At 40.6% G+C, this 23,403-nt stretch overlaps 2 protein-coding genes across 4 annotated transcripts; one reads left to right on the top strand and one right to left on the bottom strand.

Moving 5' to 3' along the window:
* Positions 1 to 1,715: 1,715 nt before the first annotated feature.
* Positions 1,716 to 19,951, bottom strand: gas2a (growth arrest-specific 2a). Of its 3 annotated transcripts, none has more exons than XM_085412421.1 (9): positions 19,431 to 19,951; positions 17,305 to 17,368; positions 15,011 to 15,161; positions 12,140 to 12,270; positions 9,307 to 9,448; positions 7,992 to 8,055; positions 7,665 to 7,875; positions 7,471 to 7,578; positions 1,716 to 1,971 (listed from the first exon to the last, which is right to left on the bottom strand). In XM_085412421.1, exons 3-9 carry the CDS (start codon positions 15,153 to 15,155, stop codon positions 1,762 to 1,764), a joined length of 1,011 nt encoding a protein of 336 aa, XP_085268547.1. In that variant the 5' UTR covers positions 15,156 to 15,161; positions 17,305 to 17,368; positions 19,431 to 19,951; the 3' UTR covers positions 1,716 to 1,761. The 3 variants fall into 3 exon arrangements, with proteins under 3 accessions (XP_085268547.1, XP_085268548.1, XP_085268549.1); XM_085412422.1 differs by lacking the exon at positions 19,431 to 19,951 and adding an exon at positions 17,638 to 18,427; XM_085412423.1 differs by lacking the exon at positions 19,431 to 19,951 and adding an exon at positions 17,481 to 17,619.
* A 178-nt stretch (positions 19,952 to 20,129) lies between these two features.
* On the top strand, positions 20,130 to 22,424 carry fancf (FA complementation group F). Its single transcript, XM_085412420.1, has 2 exons — positions 20,130 to 20,188; positions 20,442 to 22,424. The coding sequence occupies exon 2, from the start codon at positions 20,494 to 20,496 to the stop codon at positions 21,523 to 21,525; it is 1,032 nt and encodes a 343-aa protein (XP_085268546.1). The 5' UTR covers positions 20,130 to 20,188; positions 20,442 to 20,493; the 3' UTR covers positions 21,526 to 22,424.
* The last annotated feature ends 979 nt before the right edge of the window (positions 22,425 to 23,403 follow it).

The following is a 23,403-nucleotide window of genomic DNA, read 5'->3' as shown; positions in this document are numbered from 1 at the left end:
AGGCATGCCCTTCAGCAACCTCTTATTAACGCCAGATTTTAATGCAGTATTAACCGGAGATGAATTACTGAGGGGACTGAAAATCACACAGTGTTCTTGGCTGACACACAAACTGCCTGTAACATCAGTTCTAGTTCCTACCGGACACGATGTCCACAAAATAAAAGAAACAGTATTAATGAACAAAACCAAAACCTCGTCTCATTAGAACAGCATGAACTCTGTTTTTACCTGATGGACTCTATTTCCACTTATTTTTGCACATTTCACCGAATCTGTGCACATGACGGGCGGCTCGGGTCTTTTGGACGTAACTGTAGGATGATCAGATAAAGACGTACGTACATTTTGTTTTTATACATATGGAACCCCCCCCCCCCCCAAAAAAAAAGCAGCCTACTCTTAAAGTGATAAGCAAACTAGTATTTCATTAACAATTTAAAATACAACGTGCAAATATCAAAATGAGAAGTTTCAACTTTTCAGCATTTATTGGAAATGTACAACTAAAATCTGGCTTGAAAATTGCTTTCCACAACCAGTGAATATAATACCAAACCGACATATTTATTCTCCAGGAATAAAAGCAAATTAATATAACATGAGTTATTATGCAGTGATTGATATTTCTCCATTGTAAGAACCCCCCAAAAGTAATCAATAATAATCGTATTTAAATCACTGCACCACCTGTAGGGGTCAGTAATACGACACAGTGAAGAACGTGAGACCTTAAATGAGTAAATCTATTTATAAATCACAAGCTAGTGAAACTGATTCGAACATATGATTGTCGGATGAAGACATTATTACACACAGGATCTATTCTAGTAATGCATAATACAATCAAAATGCTAATATATAAATGTACTGCATAGAACAGTTATGCAAAATGTAAACAATATGAGCATTGCTTTATTTTTTTTAGCCTACTAAGAAATGCACAAAGAAAAAGCTATAACATTTTGTGAATAAATTTAGGTTTTATGAGAGTTTTTACAAGAATTTAAATGTATAAAGTAAAGCATTTAAACTTCATTGGGTTTAAATAATTCTTCTAATGTGGGAGATAAAATCCCATTTGAGCCACAGCCCGATAGGGTCTGTGTATTATTAAAAAATTAGATAAGAAGATCAGTTTGATGGGAAATGAAAAAAAGTGGGAAAACAACACTAGCACAGACAAATCAATAGAATCCACATCAAGGTACCAAGGAATACTGGCTTCATAAAATTGCCGACATCTCCAGCACCCATTTCATTTCATGTAAAAAAACAACTTGTGTTTTTACCTTGTACAAATACAGATATTTATATGAGGAGCTAAAAGATGAAAGTGTTCTACCTACCATATGTGATATTGCTTCAGATGCAATAAAAACAGGAAAATCTCAAATCTCAAGAAAATCTACACCTTCCCTTGCACTAATTATGAAACCAATTATACTGTTACGATAATAATGAGCATGTTTTTCAAAGCTGTTTGCTGTTATGTAAAAGTAAATAACACCCAGAGGCCTACTAACATGTGTCCAGGCCCAATCAAATGAAAACACCCAAGAATGACCTTTAACCAACAAAACAAAATCATCACTATGAGAAAAATGTGCTTTCTGTGAATGGTGTTGCACTACAGCTTTAATATTTACTTCATGAGAACAGGGATATGTTGCATAGCTACGCCCCCTTCTCTACACAGTAAAAAACAGCACGAAGTCAATCTGTCCTTTTATTAATGGAATTTTTTTCAGTCTCGTGTCTTCACTTTTTGCTGCGGTAGTGCGCTGCCACCACCAGGTAGCTGTCAGGGCTGAGGTCCTTGATATTAGGGGACTTGCTGCTTATAGGGGATATCTTGCCCTCCACCCTGGAAATCTGGAGCATGCGGCATGGGTCATGTTTCAGCAGGTAGCTCTCAAAGGTCTCCCAGCCTCCACCGACTCGCACCATCACGTGCTTATTGTGCAGCATCTGCGGAAGAAAATAGGATTATGTTGTGATGCTGGTGTGTCAGAAGGGGTGCTTTAATAGATGTGGGTGAACCCTTCTATAGGACTAATGTCATTACTCTGATTGAAGCTTTGGGTTTTAGCTGAACGAACATGTAAGCGCGGCTTTGATGTCAAAGCTTGTTGATTGATGTGGGTGTCCCAAAAGTGGTTGGTATCCCTGGAGGGATTCTTTATCAACCCTGCTGCCCTAACGTCTAGGTGAATTGATTACTAAGAAACTCTTATTTCTTAACTCTAACAGTGATGAGACTGTGTGCAGATGCAGCACTGCTTTGACCTTATGCTCATATAAAAATAAAAGTAGCCCTAAACACAAATGCTTCTGTTAGTAGCAGGCATTTGATGATAAACTAGGCCCATTAAAATTTCCAGTTTTTGATGATGATGATGATGGTGCTACAGGAAACATCAAAGGATTAGGTTATTAAAATTCCTTCTGAGTGGGACCTTATGGTCGGTATGAGAAATTATTAATTAATGAGACATTCCCTCAAATAAGTCTGAGGATTATCTACTGGGTCATATATATTTTGTCATGCAAAAAATGCAATGACAAATAGCTGTTGGTGGTAGAATAAAAGTCAAGAGAGCACTGATGTTTGTCAAGTGGGAATTTTTGTTTGTTCTGTTACTGTACCTTCTGCTAATTGTGCACTAATTAAGACGTGTCGGTGTGTAGTCCCCCTAGAGTATATGTAACAAGCAAACCAAGCTTGCCAGCATTAGCTAATAGACAAGGTCTTCCAGTTCTAACTTCTATTGTTATTGGGCAGTTTGTTGAATTTGAATGGGTGCTTAATACTGGCTCCAAAACAAGTTAGTGTTCTTTGACACCCATGTTACAATTTACAACTTCAGAGCAGAAGCAGACACTTTTACAGGCTGTTTTTTTTTTTTTTTAGCTAATTACCCACTTAATGATTGTACAGCAGGGTTGAGGTGCAGCAACTTTATTAACATCCAAGAGGTTTGTGCTTCAGTTTTGGTGAGTGGTGTTCTATTGTTTTATTACTGTTACTTTCCCAATTACACCACCCATAAAGTCTACAGGTTAATCAATAAGTGATAGCTTAGCCCAGTAGTTCTCAAACTGCGGGGTAGGCCCCACTGGTGTCCAGGTGGGACATAGATAATCAGGCAATAAATATGAATGGAAGTTAAGTTGAAGCATGTCTGTAAATATAATCAACCTGCCAAGGAATGCTGAGGAAAATTAGCCTATGTGGCTAAGTCTGACACATTTACATCACTGACTCTAAACAAACATCAGCATTACCGAAAAATTTACAGATGTTCACTTTTATATGGTAAATGGACTGGTTCTTATATATCCCTTTTCTACTCTACTGGAGCACTCACGGCACTTTATTTAACATGTTTCCTACACATACACATCCGTGCAAGCACATTTTTCTACGTCTAAATGCTTTCTATTTACCACACTGTGATGAACACATTTGGACCAACTGTGTGTTCAGCATGTTGCCCAAAGATAGTTTGGTATGCAGGCTGTAGCAGCCAGAGAAGCACCAATCTTTCAATAGCTGCCCGCTCTAACTCCTTAACCACAGCCACCCCAATTTCATCGTACAATTTTGTTGACTGATAATTCATACACATGAATTTGCATACAATCTGCAGTGTTAATGGGATATCTTCTGGTAACACTGAACATTTTATGGGTCTGAGTTGACAAGCTGGAAGATCAACTTCCCAACCTACTAGGATAGCTAATAAATATTCAGGTGATTTCATCACTAAAAAGCATAAAACCTTAAATTATATGTCTGGTTAAACAGACACATGCAGTGTTTTTTTTTTCCTATCCCTTTTCTACAACATTTGCTTGAAAACGATGCCACCTGCCACATCAGGGCACATTCCCAAGGTTGGCTACCATGGCAACGTCACCGGTTATAATAAAGAGACGAAATAAAAGGCGCTGGTATATTCGATGATCAGAAGCCTGCATTCCCCAGAGGCTGCACACATAAAACATGTCTGCCTTGCTATGGAGGCTTTTTGCCCCTCTACCTCATTAACACACCATTACACCTCTGAGGAAACAAGCTTGTTTGCTGAATGGCCCTATCTGAAGAAGAGTAAATCCAAAACAAGTTATTATAAAGATTATTTACTCAACTCAAAAATGATTCAGACAAATAGGAAAACAATACATAGTTAAAAAGGGCAAATTACATCATGCAATTGTCACCTCAGTTTGGCCAGATATGACGCTTCTTGCCCTGCAGCAGCATAACATACAACATTTATAGGCCTCTTAAATGAATCAATCGTGAGGGCAGGAGCAGGGCAGTAGATCCAATCATCAGCACCAGGCCTCAGGCTTTGTGATTGTGGATTTAATGGACCTGTGTGATGCAGAGGGGTTTTCAATCACGCTGCTTTGGGACGAGACCCTTGCTGGACTCCAAACCCTTCTCAGTAGGCCAGAGAAGGGCAGAGGCCCGGGGCTGAGCTGGGACAGCACTTCTCACAAAACCACTCTGGTGTTTTTCTGCTCTCTCATTCAAGCTACAACTAGCTCATTTATTCCAGCAGAAGGTCAGCCTCTCCAGCGGCCCAGATTATTGTGAAGTGAGATCTGCTGCACGTCACTGCTGTCCTTGCTCCCAGCTGCCTACAGACAGTGACTGGGCTTACTGTATTCATGCCTTTTCAGTCGACCCAGCTGCTGGGGGGGAAAAAGCCATGTGAGGAATTTTAATTAAAGCATGTTCAGCATGAAGAGTGCTGGCTGGGAGACAGAGGAACAGAGGCTTAACACTTGCTTTGTTTGTCATCCTAAGCAGTATCGCACATACTGAAGGTGTGACTAGTATCCACGATGACACATGGTAACGGATGTTTAATAATGTTGTTATAATTTAGCTATTTTTCAGTATGGCTGCCCATTTATATACTATACGGTATATATTCATCCTCTGCTGCTTGTCCTGAAGCTTTTTTCCCCATTTTTGTTTAAGACTTTTTTGGTTTGTTTTTTAAAAACCAACTACTAACTATTAGTAGTTGCAATACAATGGACAAACAGCAGAGGACATCCAAGAGTAAACTCCCTTTTGCTAATGTACACATACCGCCAGCATGAATCACATCTTTGGAGGTGTAAATCCCGGTTGTGGGTTGCCAAGTAACCAGGATCCCAAGGGGAGAGATGCTACTTCTCCGATCTGTTATTCTCCATTTATCTTTCACGAATCGCCTTTATCTCTCCACTCAGAGAAAGCTGAGTAACATTTCCTGAGCTTAAAGACTGATTGTGTGTGATTATGTTAGTACAACAGCCAGTTCTGGGTCAGACGTATTCCAAGTGGTAAGTTGGTTGTGAGATCATAGGTGAATGTGTGGATGTTGCTTTCTCTTTACAGCAAATGAAAGTAAACATTGTCAAGGCAAAGGCCATTTGTAGACACAATGGATGACCTTCATGCCAAAACCAGCCCCACATATCTGCTATACGACTGGAAAAAGAGTTTGCTTTGCAATGTGAGACGTTATTGTTACAAACCGCAAAGTGGAATGAAAATAAAATGAATGGAATAATTAAAAAATAAGAAAACGGTTACTGTCATTTTCCACTGCTAGAAATAGACTATTTACTCTTTTTGCCAGTTTGTAAAAGAAGGTTACAATGTAATGTATGATTTACTTTATTTGAACAATGATTTCATAGAGTCATTATTGTATAATGTGTAATATTTGCCTCTGAAGCTTCAGTGCTGGGACTAATGTCTTCATTATTATTTGGACTGAGACTTTATAGTAGTGCATAACAGTGTAATAATAGCAAACTGAATGTGAAACATTCAGAACAGTGACCTGAAAACTAAGCTTAAGGATAAGCTCACCAGTAAAGAACTATGTCCGTTGGGGCCTTCCCAACAATAGACTTTTTCCACTGAACAGTTTTATGCTAATATCCAAAACCTGATAATTTGATAACCTCATATGAAAGTGATACAAGTGAAAAAACGATTATGTTAATTATTATATACAGTACTGTGCAAAAATCTTGAGCCATCACTCATTTCCTTATATTTTGCAAGGAAAATAGGAAACATTGAAAATAGAATATATAAGGCAAAAACAGAGTTTGTACAAGTCTAACATGATTGAAGGTCAGTATTTGGTATGACTACGTTTATACTACAACACAGCTTCAACTCTCTTAGGGAAGCTTTTTATAAATTTATTTAAGCAGTCTTCTTGAAGGACATCCAAAGATTTTATCTGGATATTGGTCACCGTTTCTTGGATTCTCTGTCAAGATGATCCCAAGCTGCCTGAATAATGTTGAGGCCGAGCTCTGGCAAGGCCAATCCTTGACTGATTGCATCCTTTTACTGCACTGACAGTGTATTTGGGATCATTGTTATGCTGAAAAATGAAACTGAAACTGTCAGTCAAATGCTTTCCAGGTGGTATTGCTTGGTAGATCAAAATCTGACAGTACCTTTTTGTGTTCATAATTCCATCCACTTTAACAAGATCCCCAACACCACTGGCTGAAATGCACCCCCAAGCAATCACTGTGTTTTTAAGATTGCTGTAGTTGTATCTCTCTTGTGACCTGCCCCATACATATTGATGATTTTGATTTTCAGTTCAGTTTTGTGGCATACCACAGCCATTTTTCCCTGATTCCCTTCCTCTGTATCTCATTGTACAACTGTATAGTGACAATAAAGGCATTCTATTCTATTCTTAAGAATTAGCCACCCTTCCGCTGAGAGTATCTCTGATGCGGCTGCAGTGAATAGTGGATGAATCAGCTCAGGTCCTGCCTCAGGTCTTTGGTGGATTTCCCCCCCCCCCCATTTCTTAAGGATGGGACTTTCAGAATCCTGTTCTTATGCTCTAGATATTTTTCTTAGGCCTGCAACTTCATTTCTCCTCTATTTGTCCATTTTCCTCAAAAATTTTAAGGACATATTGCACACCACATGTCAAGTGTTTGGCTAATAGCTCTTTGGGAATCACTTTGTTGTTGCAAAAATACTATTTTATTCATGTAAAATGGTGACATTTTCCTGGATGCAACGAAAGAAATGGGGACAAATTATGTTTTTGTGACAGACTGCTAATAACAAGGTGCCTAAAGATAGACGATTTGCTAAGGTCTCTGTCGCGTGCAGACGCAAGACTGGGCCATCTTTTGAGTTATGTGCGTTTTTTATGCTTCAATGAGTCATAGGTTAGTGTTAAGTGGCATAACAAACCAAAAAAACATTCTCCTGAAACTGGTCGGGTACAAGGACTGGACTCAAAATGAGGGAAAAAACAGCCAATATCCAAAGAAAAACTTGGAAAGACTTGCAAAAAGCCTGGAGAAGTATTCTTCAAGACTGCTTTTAAAAAATCCAAGAAAGTCTGGCTCCTTGGAAGCAAAATACAAAGAAACGAGGACTTTTGTACAATACTGTAACACACTCACCCGAATAAAGAGCATCTTCTCCCCAACACGATATCGACCCTGCGACTGTCTCTCTACACAGAACTTATTTGCACATCTGCAAGGTGGATCATTGGCGATATGTCTTACCTGTTTTGACAAAAACAAACATTGATGTTTTTCCTCTGATAAGTTAAGTAGAAACAGCAAACAGAGGTGAACACTTGCTAACTTACGGCATCATCCAAAAGCTTCCCTGTGCTTTTTTTGATAGAAGTCACTTTGGTAGGAGTTGGGGATGGGGAAGGGGATGGGGAAGGAGATGAAGAGGGTGATGGAGGGACAGGCTGAGCTGGAGATACAGGTGACGGAGGAGGTAGAGGCGCTTTCTCTTCTTGCTCAATCTCTTTCTCCAGTTTTATAAGGCCAGGAGGCTCCACATTGTACCTAGATGAGGAATAAAAGAGACACGGAAATTATGAAAGGATTTGCAAAACAATCCAAAGACATACACAGGAAAATCTAGACAATCAAGGAGGAAAATGTAAAAACCAAGAGCATACCGTGATGCTATCCGGCCCAGCTCTAAAAGACAAAGGCAGACTTCTCGTGGCTGCTTATGAAGAACTGCAAAAAGAGATCACCTTTTAGGATTTGGTGATTAAAATACTGTACTGTATCTGGATGAAGGTGATGAATGAGAATGAGTGGCTGTGTGATGGTGAAATGGACATAAAAACAAGCTTATGAACTTCATGCAATCACATGGTCCTCTCTAATCCTGTTCATCCCAAACCAAATGGAAAGAATACTGCTCACATGTTCATTTTAACCACTTCAGAGGGTAACGGTAACCACGGCAAATAATAGATCAAACCAGACTGTGGACACACAAAGCATGAATAATGTGACACACCACACCATGCAATATAGAAAGAATATATCCACTGCGTGATAGCAAACCTGATGTTGTTACACCTACTGCTGAACTGACAAATCCATCCAGAGAAAGTAAGAGGGAAGGAAAGAAAGAAAAAAAAGACATTCGTCAGCTGGATTGTTCACTGAAGCATTTTATTACAATCACATGTCCACTGGATTCGAAGGCGATTATAGTTCACTGCAGCTAGCTCACTGCGTGTGTGTATATCCTGGAATCCAGAAATGATTTACATAGCTTGAATATTTTTAGCAATGGCTGATCAACCTTTTAGTCAAAAATATGGCAAGAATTTATGACTATTCTGCGTATTTGTGCTCTTGTCAGGGGCACATCTGATTATGAGGGAAATATTTCAGTCCGGGCATATCTTTGCTGCAAGGACACTGCAGTGAAATAACGTGCAAGAAAGCTCTGCGAAAGATCAGAAAGACACAGATAAACACTGAGAGAGCGAATGAGGAAGAGAGAAAAATATCCCTACTGTGCGCTGAGGAAAACATTTGCATACTGTTGGCCTACTTTCTCACCATCTCACACCTTTATGTCCACGCTCCTGTAGTTTTACTTTAGATGTTTTGTGCATGAGTGCATTGTCTGAGATTCCCTTATTGTCAGGTAGAGCTGCTCCCATCACTGTGCTACCCGGACTGTGAGCTTTTTGAGCACGTCAAAGAAGGTGAGGCTCGGTCTGGTGATGTGAGGCTTCTAATCCTCAGAGGGGAGGAGAGGGAAGCAGGCCAACCTGCATGTCACTGTACCTGTACAATCAGGCCATTCACAGAAGATAGAAATCTGAGCCCACTGCCCCAGCAGTGCCAGGGATAACCAAAGCCTGAGAGAACTGAATCTTTGTGAGGAAAGTGATGCCTGTTTATGTACCCGGTCTGTCCTACATCTTGACATTTTCGCAGGGTGAGAAATAAAAACAGACTCACCTAAACCCTCTGACTCAAACAGACATGTTTCTCCAACTCCGACCTCACGACACCAGGCCAGGAAGTTGGCTGTGTTGTCCCGTGCAAAGAAGGAGCCGGATGGAGCGCTCCGCCGACACGGTATCCTCCGATTGGGAATTCTCTGTCACAGACACAGAGAAGAACCCCCTTACTTTCACTTAAACAAGATCGGATTTAAACATCTTATTCTGCAGTTTAACAAAGAAAGGACAAAAGTCCTCCAGAGTGACTTGTTCGAACCAATACCCAGAGCTCCACCAAAACACAGAGCCACATTATCTACATCTACACTGATGTCTGCTGAGGCTCTGATTTCAGCCCAGGATCAAGAACCCTTCCCATTGAGATCAATATGAGAAATGACGGGTTTGAAAACCTGTGCTACTTTACCAGGCTGTCTATGATTTGGGCTCAAATGACATGCTTATGGGTTTCAGCCCCCACACGGTCTGTTCGGGGAGATTTATGCGCTTTGCTGTGGTTTTATACAGGATATGTGTGTCTGTGCTTTGAGAAAGGTGGAATGAGCTCATGCTGGAAATATGCAAGCTTTTGTGGGTATTTTTCTTTTCATTCCAGACTCTCCTTTTGACTTTTTTTTTTAGGGGATCTTTTGTGTTAAATGACTTTGCATTCCCGGATAAATATTCAACTTTGCCAAGGTTGTTTTTTTTTTTTTCATCTAACAATCAGATGAATGTATTATTATTTCTGCCTTGGCTGCCAAATGATCTGCACCTTTGAATGTCTAATGATTGCACAGGAGGTAGGGGACTTCTGGAAAAGATTATCTTTAAACATATGGGAATAATAATAAGGAAAAGGAACTGCTATGCTTGAAATGAGCAACGACAGCTATAATCAAATTATTTCATTCAAAGAATTTAAATACCTCAACATGCACACACGAGATGAGCAGTTTGACACTTTAAAAATACATTTACTTGGTACTTTCTTACTTTAAGAGGTAGATGAGAAGATTATGCTATTATCACATATGTTAGTTGGAGGTTGAACTGTCTTCGACTGACATCTCTGTTTTTGCACTGGTTAAGCAAATATGTGGTGTGCTTTATAGGTGCAAGCGGACAGATTTCATGAACTTTGTACAGAGCCAGGCTACTTTTTCCTCTCCAAGCCTTTCTGCTGAGATAACCAGCAGCTGCGTCTAGCTTCATGGCCCTTCCTTTCCCTGTAAAAAAAATCCCTTTTGGTCAATGCTACTTATTTACGATGTTTGATCTTCTCATCTCACTCTCCTGCCGAAACCAAGTCTTGAACATTGCACTTTTGCTTAAAATTTCAGTGCTATAGCAATAAGTTCCCCCAGTTATTGAAATGACTGTACAAAAATCAGCCTGTCAAAGTGTTATGACAAGAACGAAAACAACCTTTGCTCATCTGGACTTAATACTGATTGATATAAACACATGGGAAGACGTCTGGAGCACAGCATCTGCAAAGTGTGATTGATGGTACCCCTGTGCTGTAGTCACAGGCCCACTTCACACACCACATCGACTTATAACAGGGCTTGAACACAGATGGATGTCCTCTTTTAAGTGGTGAAATCTGATAGCAAACAACTAGAGCTGATCAAATGCCACGACAAGCATAAAGACTCATTGGATGACATACTGTGTATCAGACATGAATAACACGGTTAATCTTTTAATGAAAACCCTTAATTCAGACAAACAGAATCAAATCACGCTCGCTGCACAATATCATAATGCAGCTTTGTTTCATTTTAAAGCCTATCCAAGGACTCTCTCTCTCCCTCTGTTGGCATTCACAATCAATAGACTCCTCTATTTCGGCAGCTCCTCTGCTGTCTCACGGTCATTGACCTCAAGTATTTCCTCACATCTGTGCTGCTGCGCTCACACTGAGATCAGGAGACCCACTGACATCAGCACAGTAATGCTTCAGTGCAAACATCAACAACTCTCACTGAAGGACCAACAAACATCTTTTACTTCTTGCCTTCCGAACAGAGGCACGAACATGACCCAATCACAGTTTTTGCTGCATGCCACTGAGACCAGCTGTCACTTCAGCATTTAAATATCTGCAATAAACAGATACTGAAGGTAAATATCCATCTTTTAACATATATTTTTGAACTTTTGAGGATGTATCCATGGGGTTTTTATAATATATGGGGCATAAATAGAAACATTTTTCTTTTGCCTAGTTGTTTTAGTCACCAACCCCATAAATATACATCTGGACAGACTGATTGGGTGAAATTACAGGTAACCACTCTCAAGGCACCCGTTTTAATGAAATTCATTAAATCCTCAGTCAAGGCTCACAAGAAAAGAACGTTTAATGCTGTTCTCCCAAATCTCACAGGGGATGTGGGGCCCCATCAGTTAACGTGTCCTTGCTAGCCTTATTTTTTTTTCTTTTTTGCCCTGTTGAAGGCAAGAGGCCCCCATCCCCCCATCCCACTTTATGTGCACTTCTTTCTAAAATTGTGGAGTTCTTTGCAAAGTAGGAATTCACGGGCGCAGTCATCAAGAGCGTCTTTCTGCCTCTGTGCTACTTTCCAAATGTTGTGTTGGGATATCCTTTTGTATTTAGATGTGAAAAAGACCATTACATGTGGAAGTGGTTTTAAATAGTGACTGTCAGTCAATCTGACCTAATAAGTGTCTGCTCAGATGATGTTTTCATACTCAGGAACAATGCTCTGTGAAATCGTTCAAGCTGATAGTCTGGGAAGATTTTCAGCCAAGATTTAACTTTCAGATTAGTGTTTTCACTGTAACCTGTATCACACAGGACTATTGCAGTCTCTCTGTACCTTGCTGTTGCCAAGGGTAGGCAGATCTCCATTACTCTGCCTGAACTTCTCCTGCAGTGTCTCAGCCAGCTGGCACAACAGGAAGCCATTGTCTAAGCGGTCCATGAAGCTCTCAGCAGTGATTTCCAGACCTGAGCAGGAGACACATAAAGAAAGAGCAGCGCCACAAGTTTAAAAAATATACATATAGCGTAAGGAAATAAAATTTAATCTCCACTTCACTCCGAGTTGCGGTCAAACCTGACGCAGTGCTGTTGATTCCTAAAACCGTTTTAATGACCGAGCGTCGCTTTTGCTGCCGGGTTTGTGGCGGCTCTGGAGGAGCCAAAAGCTGAAATAGTACAACATGATTTGAGAGGATCTGGGGGATTTCCTGGTCACACACCGTGGGATGGCAACTACGGGGATGCATAAAAAAATCCAAAAAAAACGTGGCATCTGTTTGTACACAGTAATGCCTCATTATCCTGTGCAGTTGCAGAGCTACGTTGGTGATCAACATGTGGTGTCCAGTTGACTGACTTCCAGAGGACCATTCTTTCTTAGTTAGATCATCGTGAAATAGGAGGTGGTGGCAGGGGGGTGTCTGTGGAAAGAAACTGGAGATATTTTTTTTTATCCCTTTTCTCTTTCTTATTGGAGGAGGGGTTTGGGGGTTCAATGTTTAATGAGTTCCAAATGTTGCAATTGAGCCCAGAAAAGAGAGATTGAAATCTTGAGAAACACTCAGTGAGTCTTATACTCTACTCGTACGACCCTCGTTCCACGCTGTGAGAGGAAAATATCTTTCACCGGGCTCCAATAGAAGTATAGTAAAATTAAATATTTAATCATACGAGTTGCCCAGTTCCTTCAATCTGACTTGAGATCATCTTACACTGGGAATATATTAGGATCAGTGAGCTCTGACCGTTTGCAAACTCAGCCTTCTCCTTGCATTAAAACTACAATTAAACACCTGTTAAGTTTCTTGGGTTTTTCTTGCACTGCTAAACAACTGAACAACTGTCCACAGACAAATGCACAAAGACAAACATAAACACCTGCCAAGTGCTTTAAACCACCTTTGTGGTAGTTCCTGCTTAAGTAAGTGTCTTGAGGAGCACATTTTGCCATGATGACAGACAAAAAGACAGACTCGGGAAGTGAAAACAATACGAGCCAAGCTGTTACCGCTTTGACAACAATGACTCATCAGTATAACCAAACATATGCCTCCCACACGGCAGCGGGCCACACGGCAGGTCTCACCTGAAACTGTAATCAAGGATGTCAGCATCTTGTTTCACAGAATAAAAAAAAATACTGAGCAAATACAGAACTTGGCCTAAACCAACAAATTAATTCTGTAGTGTTTATTCACTGGAAACACTTGCATGCTCCTGCTTCTGAACCCTTTAGTTCCATGGCTTTCTGGCTCAGCTGGTTCCAGTGCAAACACACACACAGCCAGAGATAACGCGGAAGACACTGAAGTTGTTTTAAGTTGTTTACACACAGACATGAGAGAGTCTCAGGAACCTTATAGTTGGTTTGAAAAGTGTCTGTTATATGCATCCAGGAGTAACTCCCAGTCATAACACATACAGTAGTTCTTAAGCATATTTTAAACAAAAAGCACAGTCTATGAAGCGTTTAGCACCAGGGCCAGCGGAGGCCCTTGGTTTTGTGTAACAAGAAACAATCAAGCAGTTCATACTTATCTCTTCTAACATATAGGTGCGACCTTGTTAATAACCTAAAAGCAGTACAAACATGATAATTACAAACACAAACCAACATACTTATGACAAAAGCTAGAGTAAACGTGCTGCATGTGTGTATTTTTGTGTGTTCACTCATACACTGGCTTCCTCATTAGCACTCAGTCATTGAAATTTTGAGAACTTGACTCTAACAAATTTAAAATTCTGATGAAACACTGGTTAACAGACAGTTTACATCTCTGAAACCCAACTAACAAATACATAATTCTTACTCTGGTGGCAGCCTTTGTAAGAATATTTATGAGCTGACTCTGGTGAGTCATTGGTGCAAGAATGCTTAAGAAAACATCATGGAAATGACTGTAGGTGTTTCTCTAAGGTATTTCACTAATGATATCCATGTTTAATACAAATTTTTCCCTGGCTCTAGGAACAAACAAAAAGAAACAACAACAAAAAAACCATACAAAACTCATTCATACACACCCATTCAAATCAGATCAAAGTGCACTGTGCTTTTGTTTTGTGGCTGCGCTGTTAAAGAAGTACAGCGCAGAGAATTGTTTATTATGCAACCACATCCTTGCACAGTGCTGATGCTCCCACCCACTGTGCATTATTTAAGAACAGTTAATGGTGTCCATTATTCATTTAAAGTAAATCTATGAAAGAGTGTTGCAACTGAAACAGGTCCACACAATCTGGGGACTTTAAAATAGTTTGTAATGAGGTGCGGATTGATCACAATCCCCTGCAGAGGTGTTTACATCAGCAAAGACCAGTCAAGTTAATTTTAGACACAAAGCAATGAAATGTGCAGGATTTTTTCAAAGCCAAGCTATTTCTAAGCCTGTGTATCCAATGAATCTACAAACCACACCCTGATTTTTTAAATTTATTTTATTTCGCACAGCTAGCAAAACATCTGAGAAATGAATGATTTAAAACACATTTTAACCACAGTTCAGGAATATAACTGTAACTTTATATATGTAATAGTATTACTACTCCTCAAGGCGATTGTTGTTATGATTTGGCCCTATATAAATATAACTGAATTAAATTCGCTTTGCTTAGCGAATTAAACCATGTTATAAACTATAACTCGTGGTAATAAATCCTCACTGTTAATAGCATGTGTTTCTTGCTCGTTAGTGTGACTTACCAAGAATATTAGTGAGCCACAGGGCCAGGTCTTCCTTCATAGGCAGCAGGCTGGCCTCATGTCGACTGGAAAGCCACTGTTGGTACTGCTGCATGTCTGTCAGGCCGGGCCCGCTGGGCTGTTTGGGGCTCAGGGAACTGCACATGGTTCCCTATTCATCAGCAGTAGAAGGTTAAGACAGTCCAATGATATAGAATTCATGAACATGTAAGATATCTGTAATATTATGCAAGCAGACACAATGTGCAGCTCCAGTGTGCAGTATAGCAGATCTTCAAAACATTAATAAAGGAGGTACATATTATCCAGATACCTCAGCATATTAATTGGACTCCATCTAAGTCCTGCTAATAAATGCTTTGTTGTTGTAGCAGGCAACAAAACCATCATGTTCTTCTCTATACATGCATATGTTTGAGTATGCACCCATGTATGTATGTATATACATACATGAGCCCCAACATTAAAACCATTAAGTGGTGAAGTGAAAAAAACATTGATCATATTGTTAAAAAGCAGCGTTCAGCTGGAAAGAACTGGAAAAACTCTGCCAGACATCAGCAGCAGCCTCCCCCAGCGGGACGATGTACCTCATCAAATGGCAAAAACGGCTCAGGAATGGCTCAAAGAACATGACAAAGAGTCCAAGACATTCCCTCCAACCAAGTCCCCTGATCACACTGTAACGCAGACCCACTCCTGCACACTTCACAGTCAGCATTACTTAGATTACAAAGGTTCTTCAGTTATCTGCACAATGAGCTGATTTTCAACTTTGCTGTTAGCTTTGTGTTAATACTTAAACAATAAAAGAAAGATCCTGTGTCCTCACTAGGATAGGGATTCATGCCAGTGTGTGGCACTGTAGTTCAAGGTTGATACTATTAACTGGTAAATGGGACAATTCATCTCAGGCAATGTTTCTGAGTAATGCTAAAGTAATGTAACAAGTACTGCGAGGAATTACTCTCTCCAGGGAATAATTAGGTGATGCAATGCATCACTTAATTCAATTTAGAGTTGCCAGGAGGTGGGCTGGAACCTATCTCAGCTGTCACAGGGCAAGAGCTGGGGTACACTCTAGGAAAGGGCTTCTTCAATTCATTTGATATCAAAAAGGAAAAAAACAAAAAACAAAAAGAGAAATTCCCAGTGTTATACCCATTCAGTTGACAGTGATGCAAAACAGAGTGAATCGGAGAATTCTCATATGTAATAACCTTAAACCAGAGGTTCATTTACCTTCAAAGTAGTTACACATTTTCTGGAAATATACTAATCCGTCATTTCAGCTCTAGTTAGCATCCTCCAAATATTGTGCAGCTCTTTTGAAAGCTTAAACAAAGTTGGTTACAGCGGTCATGATATGTCACGATAACAGAAGGAACCTCTGAACATGTGTGTGTTTTATACTCGTGATCTAAACGGATCCTCACAATAAAATTCTTCTGTATTAGCTATCATTCATGTTGCATATTCACAAAAGGGGCAGAGGAGGAGCAAGCTGAAACAGGAAAGGAGAGCAGCTTTGTTCTCCTGGTCAAAATCCTGGTATGGATTACAATAAACCTGATGACATTAGAGAGCACCATTTCTTTCCACCCCTTCTTTGGACAAGAGACACTTTTATACCAGCCAGACTGGTACAGTAGGACTTTTATTCAACCAACAAAGAGCTCCTTCAAATTACTCTGCCATCTATTAAGCAGTCTATCCAGCGGTGCATATCAGCCCATCACAGTCAACAGTGCAGCAGGTCTTGCATTACAGGTTGATGGACAGATTGCATTTGACATCAGTACTTGGAACAATATTTAACTGCTGCTTATTTCCTTGAAAGTGAAGTCACTGAGTAAATTAGCATTTGGCCCAGTCTTTTCCAATACCAGGCTACAGTGCGCCAAGGGTGCACCGCATTAGCTGCAATATGAAAATCTTTCAGATATCAGTCCAGTGTCACTCCATTAACAGATTTGCGGTGGAGAAGAGTGAGTGCCTGACAAAACAACTGGGCACCAGATGCAAGACCTGAGCTGTGTAACAGGGCACATCAGCAGCACTGCAAGCGTCAATCTGTTCTCTAAAGTACTCTGACATAGAAAAACGATGCAATGCAGACAGAAAGGAGACACCCCAACCTTTAGAGCATAGAGGTAGTGGCATAACGGGGATTTAAAGGCTCCCAAAGTACTCAAGAGTTTCTATTTTAAAATAACAAATAAGATATGAGCAAAATGTCTTTTCTCTGTTACATACAGAACAAACATCTTAAGTCTGGTATCATTACAGCTTACCTAACAGCCAATGATGAAGTGACTTTGTTCTCCTTTTTTCTGGTAAAGTTCTTTGTCCGGGGTTCTTTAAAGAAACAGAAAGTTACTTGAAGAGAATTCACATTCTTGAAATCTTGTTGTTGCATTTTAAAGGTTTTGCCTCCACCGCTTCCTCCAAGCAGGAACATTTCACATACCGTCTGGCACGCAAATAAAAACAGGATATCGGATGCAAATTGCAAGAAGAGCTTATTTAAACAAGGAAGCTGCCACGAACAAGTAGTTCAAAGCACGCGGTGGATGAAAATTTCCTGTGAATACTGAGTGAGTGCAGCACGATATGAGGAATCTGACCTTTAAAGCTGTGTAACATTTCAAGGTCCGTCTGGAGTTGGCTGCAACTAAATGGCACCGTGATGCAAAACTGGACATCAGGACCTTGATGTCCGACCAAGGCTGTCAGATCTTTGAGAAGGCAACTTCTACTCGCTTGCATACACACACAAAAGTCTGGAGCTCGGCGCTCACACACAGGTGCTACATTCCCATGTCCACTGGTGAAGGCTGACAGACAGAACAAGGGCACTAGGATGTCTCATGTCTCCCAGTGCAAGAGCTTAACAAGCTCATTCCCTGTGCTGCGTCAGTGGGCAATGCATCAAGCTGCTATTTTACGTATTGTTATTGTACATTTTCCTTATTAAAGCTGTATGGTATAAAAACTTTCTGAAAGATTCTTATGTGTCTTCTCACATGTCACTTTAAATTAACTTAAAATTCACTACAATTTTCTTGCTTTGTTTGAATTCGCACATACTAGTCTCTGTTCAATAAATCTTCATGTCAACCTTGGTTCAGTTTTATTGTTCTTGACAAGATCGTAAACAAACATCGAGCTCAATTTTCACCATTTTTTCCCCAAGAAAATAGCCCCGGCCAGCTGTTGTAAAACATACCTGGTTCCTCTCACCATACTGTTTCCTGACATGTTTTGCTTCAGCAGCCTGCACTCTGCTAAACTGCGTGTATTTTAAGAATCTGGTTCATGATCGAATGCTAGGCTTTGTGCATTCACAAAGAGATCCCACTTTTCAACCCAAAACATTAAAAAAAAATAAATATAGAAATACAAAATTTACATTCATCCTGAGTCATCTCGTGACTTCACTAAAGCCATGCTAATGTGCCACGGTTGGCTGCAGATTGCTTCGGGAAAGGCATATGGATGGGAATTTTGACTGATGAATCACATTAGAAAGTACAAGAGCGGCTCTGTCCTCGTAACCCCCTCCACTACAACAGTTAGCCAATCTGGAGGTTGATTTGTCCATCTAAATAAGGACACTCAGCATGTTTCTACTGCTGACAAGTAATCTGTTGTGTTCAGGTATCAGATTGCTTGAGGTGCTACAGTCAATGAAGCACACTGTCTGTATGGGAATCTGCACTTAAGTCTTACAAATGAAATGATTTCATAATGGAATATGCAACCTCAGACCTTTGATTAAGGAAACATTTGAACTGTCAACAAACCAAAGTTCAGGCTGACTGTATGTCAAGAAAACAGATAAAATGAGCTATTTTTATAGTTTCTCTGAATTTGGTGCCAGGGCTTGGTTTTGGGTAGAACTGTATTGGCCTCTCACTTCATTTACAACTGCAATAAGGCTTTTTAGGTTGTCTCCTTCTTTACAGCTGTCACAAATAAAGCGCCCACAACAGACAATTTACCACTCTTGAAATAGGTCCAAGGGAGGACGCTTGATGAGTTATGACTCAAATCCAGCAGAGCGCCTGCTAATTAAAAACCAATGAAGTGACTGAGAGCAGCTAGTACACAAAATATATGATATTCCGTTTAATTACAGATGTCTGGTGTTAACTCTGAAAGGAGTAAAAAGGCAAGCACCTTCCTGTCAACTGTCAAGAAGTAAGATTCAACCAAGCCCCCCTCAACTGTTAAATGAGTTTCATTAGATGGTATTGTTCTGCAAAGCACACAAAAGGAAGAGATTGCAAAGGGTACTTTCTAAAAATGATCTAAACCTAAAACAGAAATGCAAGTATGAATAGTCTGACAGTCATACAGCAACAGTGTAAAAGTAGCGAAAAATGTCCTGAATGAAAAGCTTCTCGTGTGTGCTCACCTTGAGGGTTCAGCTCGCTGGTGCGCTCCTTCCTCTCACTCGTCCTGTGAGATGCTGGTTCCCAATTTTCATGCTTTTCACAGTGGTGCACCGACCCACAGGTTAGCCTCCAAAATCACAAACCAGTGTGTACCGGGGTGATCTTTCTCGCTGCACAAGCTGACTGCACAAGCACACGCATACGCGCGCACACATATACTCACTCACAGCAGGCTACGCTGCTGCTGCTGATTATGATGATGGGAGGAAAGTTTGGTCGTGTTGGCACTGCCTCTTCTTTGTGTTCCCTCTGTAACATTTTTTTCTGGCCTGAGTTTCTATTCTTCCAAACGCTTTGATGTAAAGTTTTTGTCTGTGTGTGCAACTGTGCTGTTTGATCCATCTAGTCGCATTGTTATTATATCAAGACTGGTTCATTTAGGCGTAATTTGACACTATCTTGCATTTGAGAATAAATTGAAATAATGAATGACGATCATTATTAATACATTAATTACGTGTTTCAGGTGTAGTCTTCCTAGTCAGAACACCCTTATGATGCTTTTTAATGTAAATGTGTGTGTAATCCATATAATAAATACACGTAAGCACAAAAATTCCGAGTTTGTGTGTACCGAACTCATTAACTCATTTTGTGGCGCTAAGATCACTTGATGTGCTTTTATTTTGAAGGGGATGAAATTATATTGGCACACTTGCGCACTAACGAGCGGTATATTCAACCGGAAAATCAAGCAGTAGAAACCGGCAACAGATATGTGAGTTTCTTCAACTTTCTCCGTGCTGTCATATTCATTTTTTATTGTAACGTCAGCTGTTATTGAAACCCACGTTACTCAAGAGGAATTATTTATTGAAGTGCGGCACCGGAAGTCTTGTTTTGCCATGCTAGTATGTTGACATCTTAGCTAACATGTAGCTAAACCGCTACATCTCAAATGCTATAGCAGTTTTTCAGCAGCATAGCGAAATTCAGATGATTCAGGTTCAGGCTGTAACCTTTCTCCTCAGTGGGTTTCCGAAGCCGGACTGAAGGCTGAACTCTGAATGCTGAGAGCGCCACATGGAGGCGGTGCTGAAAAACTTAGCTAGCACGGTGGAGATGCTGGCGGTGGCGGCGCAGAGCGATGCGGTGAATCACTGGGATAAACAAACTCTGTCCAGGGCGTTTCACTGGGCCCGGTACTGCGAGCACGTCTTCTCCAGGTTCCATAATAACGCCGCTATTAGGAGGATCATGGAGAAACAGCTGCAGCTCACAAACCAAACTCTGCGAGATACCATCCCCGGATACACCGAAGTCTCCTTCTCGGACCTCCCCCGGTGCCAGCACTTGTTGCTCGTCAGGTTGTTGAACAACCCAGAACTTCCTAGTTCTCTCATGAAGATCCTCTTTGACACAACGCGTCCTGTCAAGACGATGCACGGAGACTATGAGGACGTCACAGGTCTCTGCAGTCACATAGTTCAATGCAAATCAGTTTATAAGGTCCTGAGCCCCCTAGCTGATATGTCAGCCCTTGGTGCTGATGCTGAGGTGCAGGGGGAGATGCTGATGGAGAGGCTGGAGGCTCTGCTGAACCAAGGCAGTGAAACCTGCAGGGCAGAGCAATTTTTAGGCTCTGTTCTCCAGGGATGCGAAGGGGCATTGCAACAATTCTGTCTAGTCATCGCTGCAGCTCTGCTGACATCCAAAAGCTGTACTGCACAAACTGCTGCACATGATTTTCTCTTAGACTGGTTGCAAAAGAAACACAGCCTGCTGCAGTACATGTGTTCTCTACTGTCTCCTACACTTTTGAAAGACCTGGCAAAAGAACATCAGAAACTCAGAGATGCATCTTGTAATGTACTGAAAAAGTGGGCCTCGGAAATGGAATACAGCTTAAGTGACGGCGAATGGGTTCTAACCAGCACGGGTCCCGGAGTGTCCTTCAAGAAACTTACTGAGCTCTTTCTGGCTTTATTCGATGCCAGTCCGTCTCTGAGGGGGGATGTAGAAAAAGAACTAAATGCTTTGAAGATTTCTGATGGAGACTTTGATGTCACAGGGCTGAGTGTGTGGGGAGACCTGCTGTCAGCTTTAAACATGTGACTGATGGTCTTGGAGCTTGAAAGATGATCAAATTGTGGCCAAATTCCTGTTTATATCTTGATATTGTCTATATTTTTCGGTATCAGAAAAAGCATATTAAACAGCTGACATCAGTTTTTTTTCTTAATGGTCACGTTGTTCTAACAATTGTAATGATATTTCTGTCAGTTTTGTTTAATTTTACCAAAGTGTGAGCATGACTGTGGGTTTATGAAATATTTAACATGTGAGAATTTAGGCTGGTGATGAGAAGAATTGTTCTAGCAGAGCAAAAAGTTTTAGGTTCTTCTTGAATGTTTTCCACCTTTGTTTACAGAAATGTGTTTCAGTACAATATTTGACTCATGTTGCACTTTTCCTCAGTTCATGTATCTAGACAAACACATAACTGCTAATTACAGATGCAGTAGAAAGATATAATAAAAATGGTCACTGTGGTGGCTCCTCTCAGACTGAAAATTTGTTGCAATATAGTAATTCTTGTTGAAATGTAAACATGTTTTTAATGATATATTGTGATAATTAGAATATTTGTGATGACTTCACTGTTGGTGAAATTGGCCAGATTGCTTATTATATGAGATTTTAATCTAGAAAAGTGGAAAAAGAGGCAGGACGAAGAACAGGGTGGGGCATATGATACAAGAACAATGGCAAATGAGATCCTGCTCTTGATGCTTCAGGAGTTAATCTCTATCTCTGGATTTATTGTTTTTTGTGTGTGTGTGTGTGTGTGTGTGTGTGTGTGTGTGTGTGTGTGTGTGTGTGTGTGTATATATATGTATATATATTAGTCAGTCCAGTTGGCTGTTTGTTGAACTGTTGAACTTACTTGTTTGGACACATTATAGCTTTTGTGCTGCTTTGTAAACCGTGTCAGCACACGATCCGACTCACTTAAACTGAACGTACTTGTGAGACAGTAAACAGATGCCATGGGTCTTTGGAAGCTCAAGGTTTCATTCAGCCTCATAAATTTGATCCTAATACCAAGCCATTAGGAGCTGCGTTGTTTAAAATTATTCTGCAGCGGCTGATTTATGAGGACCTAAAAAGAAATTAAAGTTTAATTCCACATTATGCAGATCTGTGGAGAGAGATGGGTTTGATAATAAGCTCGGGGCTATAAGGAAATAGCAATAAGCAAAGCCAGCAAAAGCGCTGTGCAACCACGTACCCTTTCCTAACTCTACACACCTCAAATGATTTTCACTTTTTTTCACACCATCTGTCAGTAAAAGCCTCCAGCAGTGCTTGATCTAAACCTATACATTTGGATTGGCTTAATTCCAGTCATGTGACCTGACTGCCAATTTACACATCTCAGACCTTGCCCATGTGTCTGAGCGCTTGTGCAGCGAGGGATCAATTAGTCAGATCAGGCGTCTTCAATCAAACTCTGCACAATGGCTGGTGTGTGACATAACCCTGTCAGCGAATTAGAGCCCGGGCCACCGTGCGGAGGGAAACACCAACACAGCCACGGCTCATTTAACACACCGTGAAAGCAATTCTCGTAGAGACGGACGAGGGTCACTGAGTAAAGGGCAGCGCATACACAACCAGTTTATTTCCAGCCAGTGAAGAACATATGCCAACCAGCAACGACTGCAGAGATCTAACCTGCTCTTGTGTTATAAATGCATGCAAAAATAATTATGAATTTGTTGGGAGTGTGTTTAATTTACAAAATCTACAAAAATGCAGTTTCAGAGCACCATTCCACAAACTAACGAGAATTATCCACCTCTACTCTTTTAGCATGTAGCCATCGGGTGCTTCCACCCACAGTTATTTTCTTGTGTAGACTTTGTGGTTCTCACTCTGATTCACAGCCTTACACGTTACTGGCAGGGTGAGAGAGCTGCCATGGTGATG

Source organism: Rhamphochromis longiceps, linkage group LG7, assembly GCF_057381845.1.
Source record: "Rhamphochromis longiceps isolate RC_006_pf linkage group LG7, R_longiceps_female_GT1.1, whole genome shotgun sequence".
In the NCBI taxonomy this organism is placed as follows: Eukaryota; Metazoa; Chordata; class Actinopteri; order Cichliformes; family Cichlidae; genus Rhamphochromis; species Rhamphochromis longiceps.
This window is presented reverse-complemented; position numbering and strand designations above follow the sequence as displayed.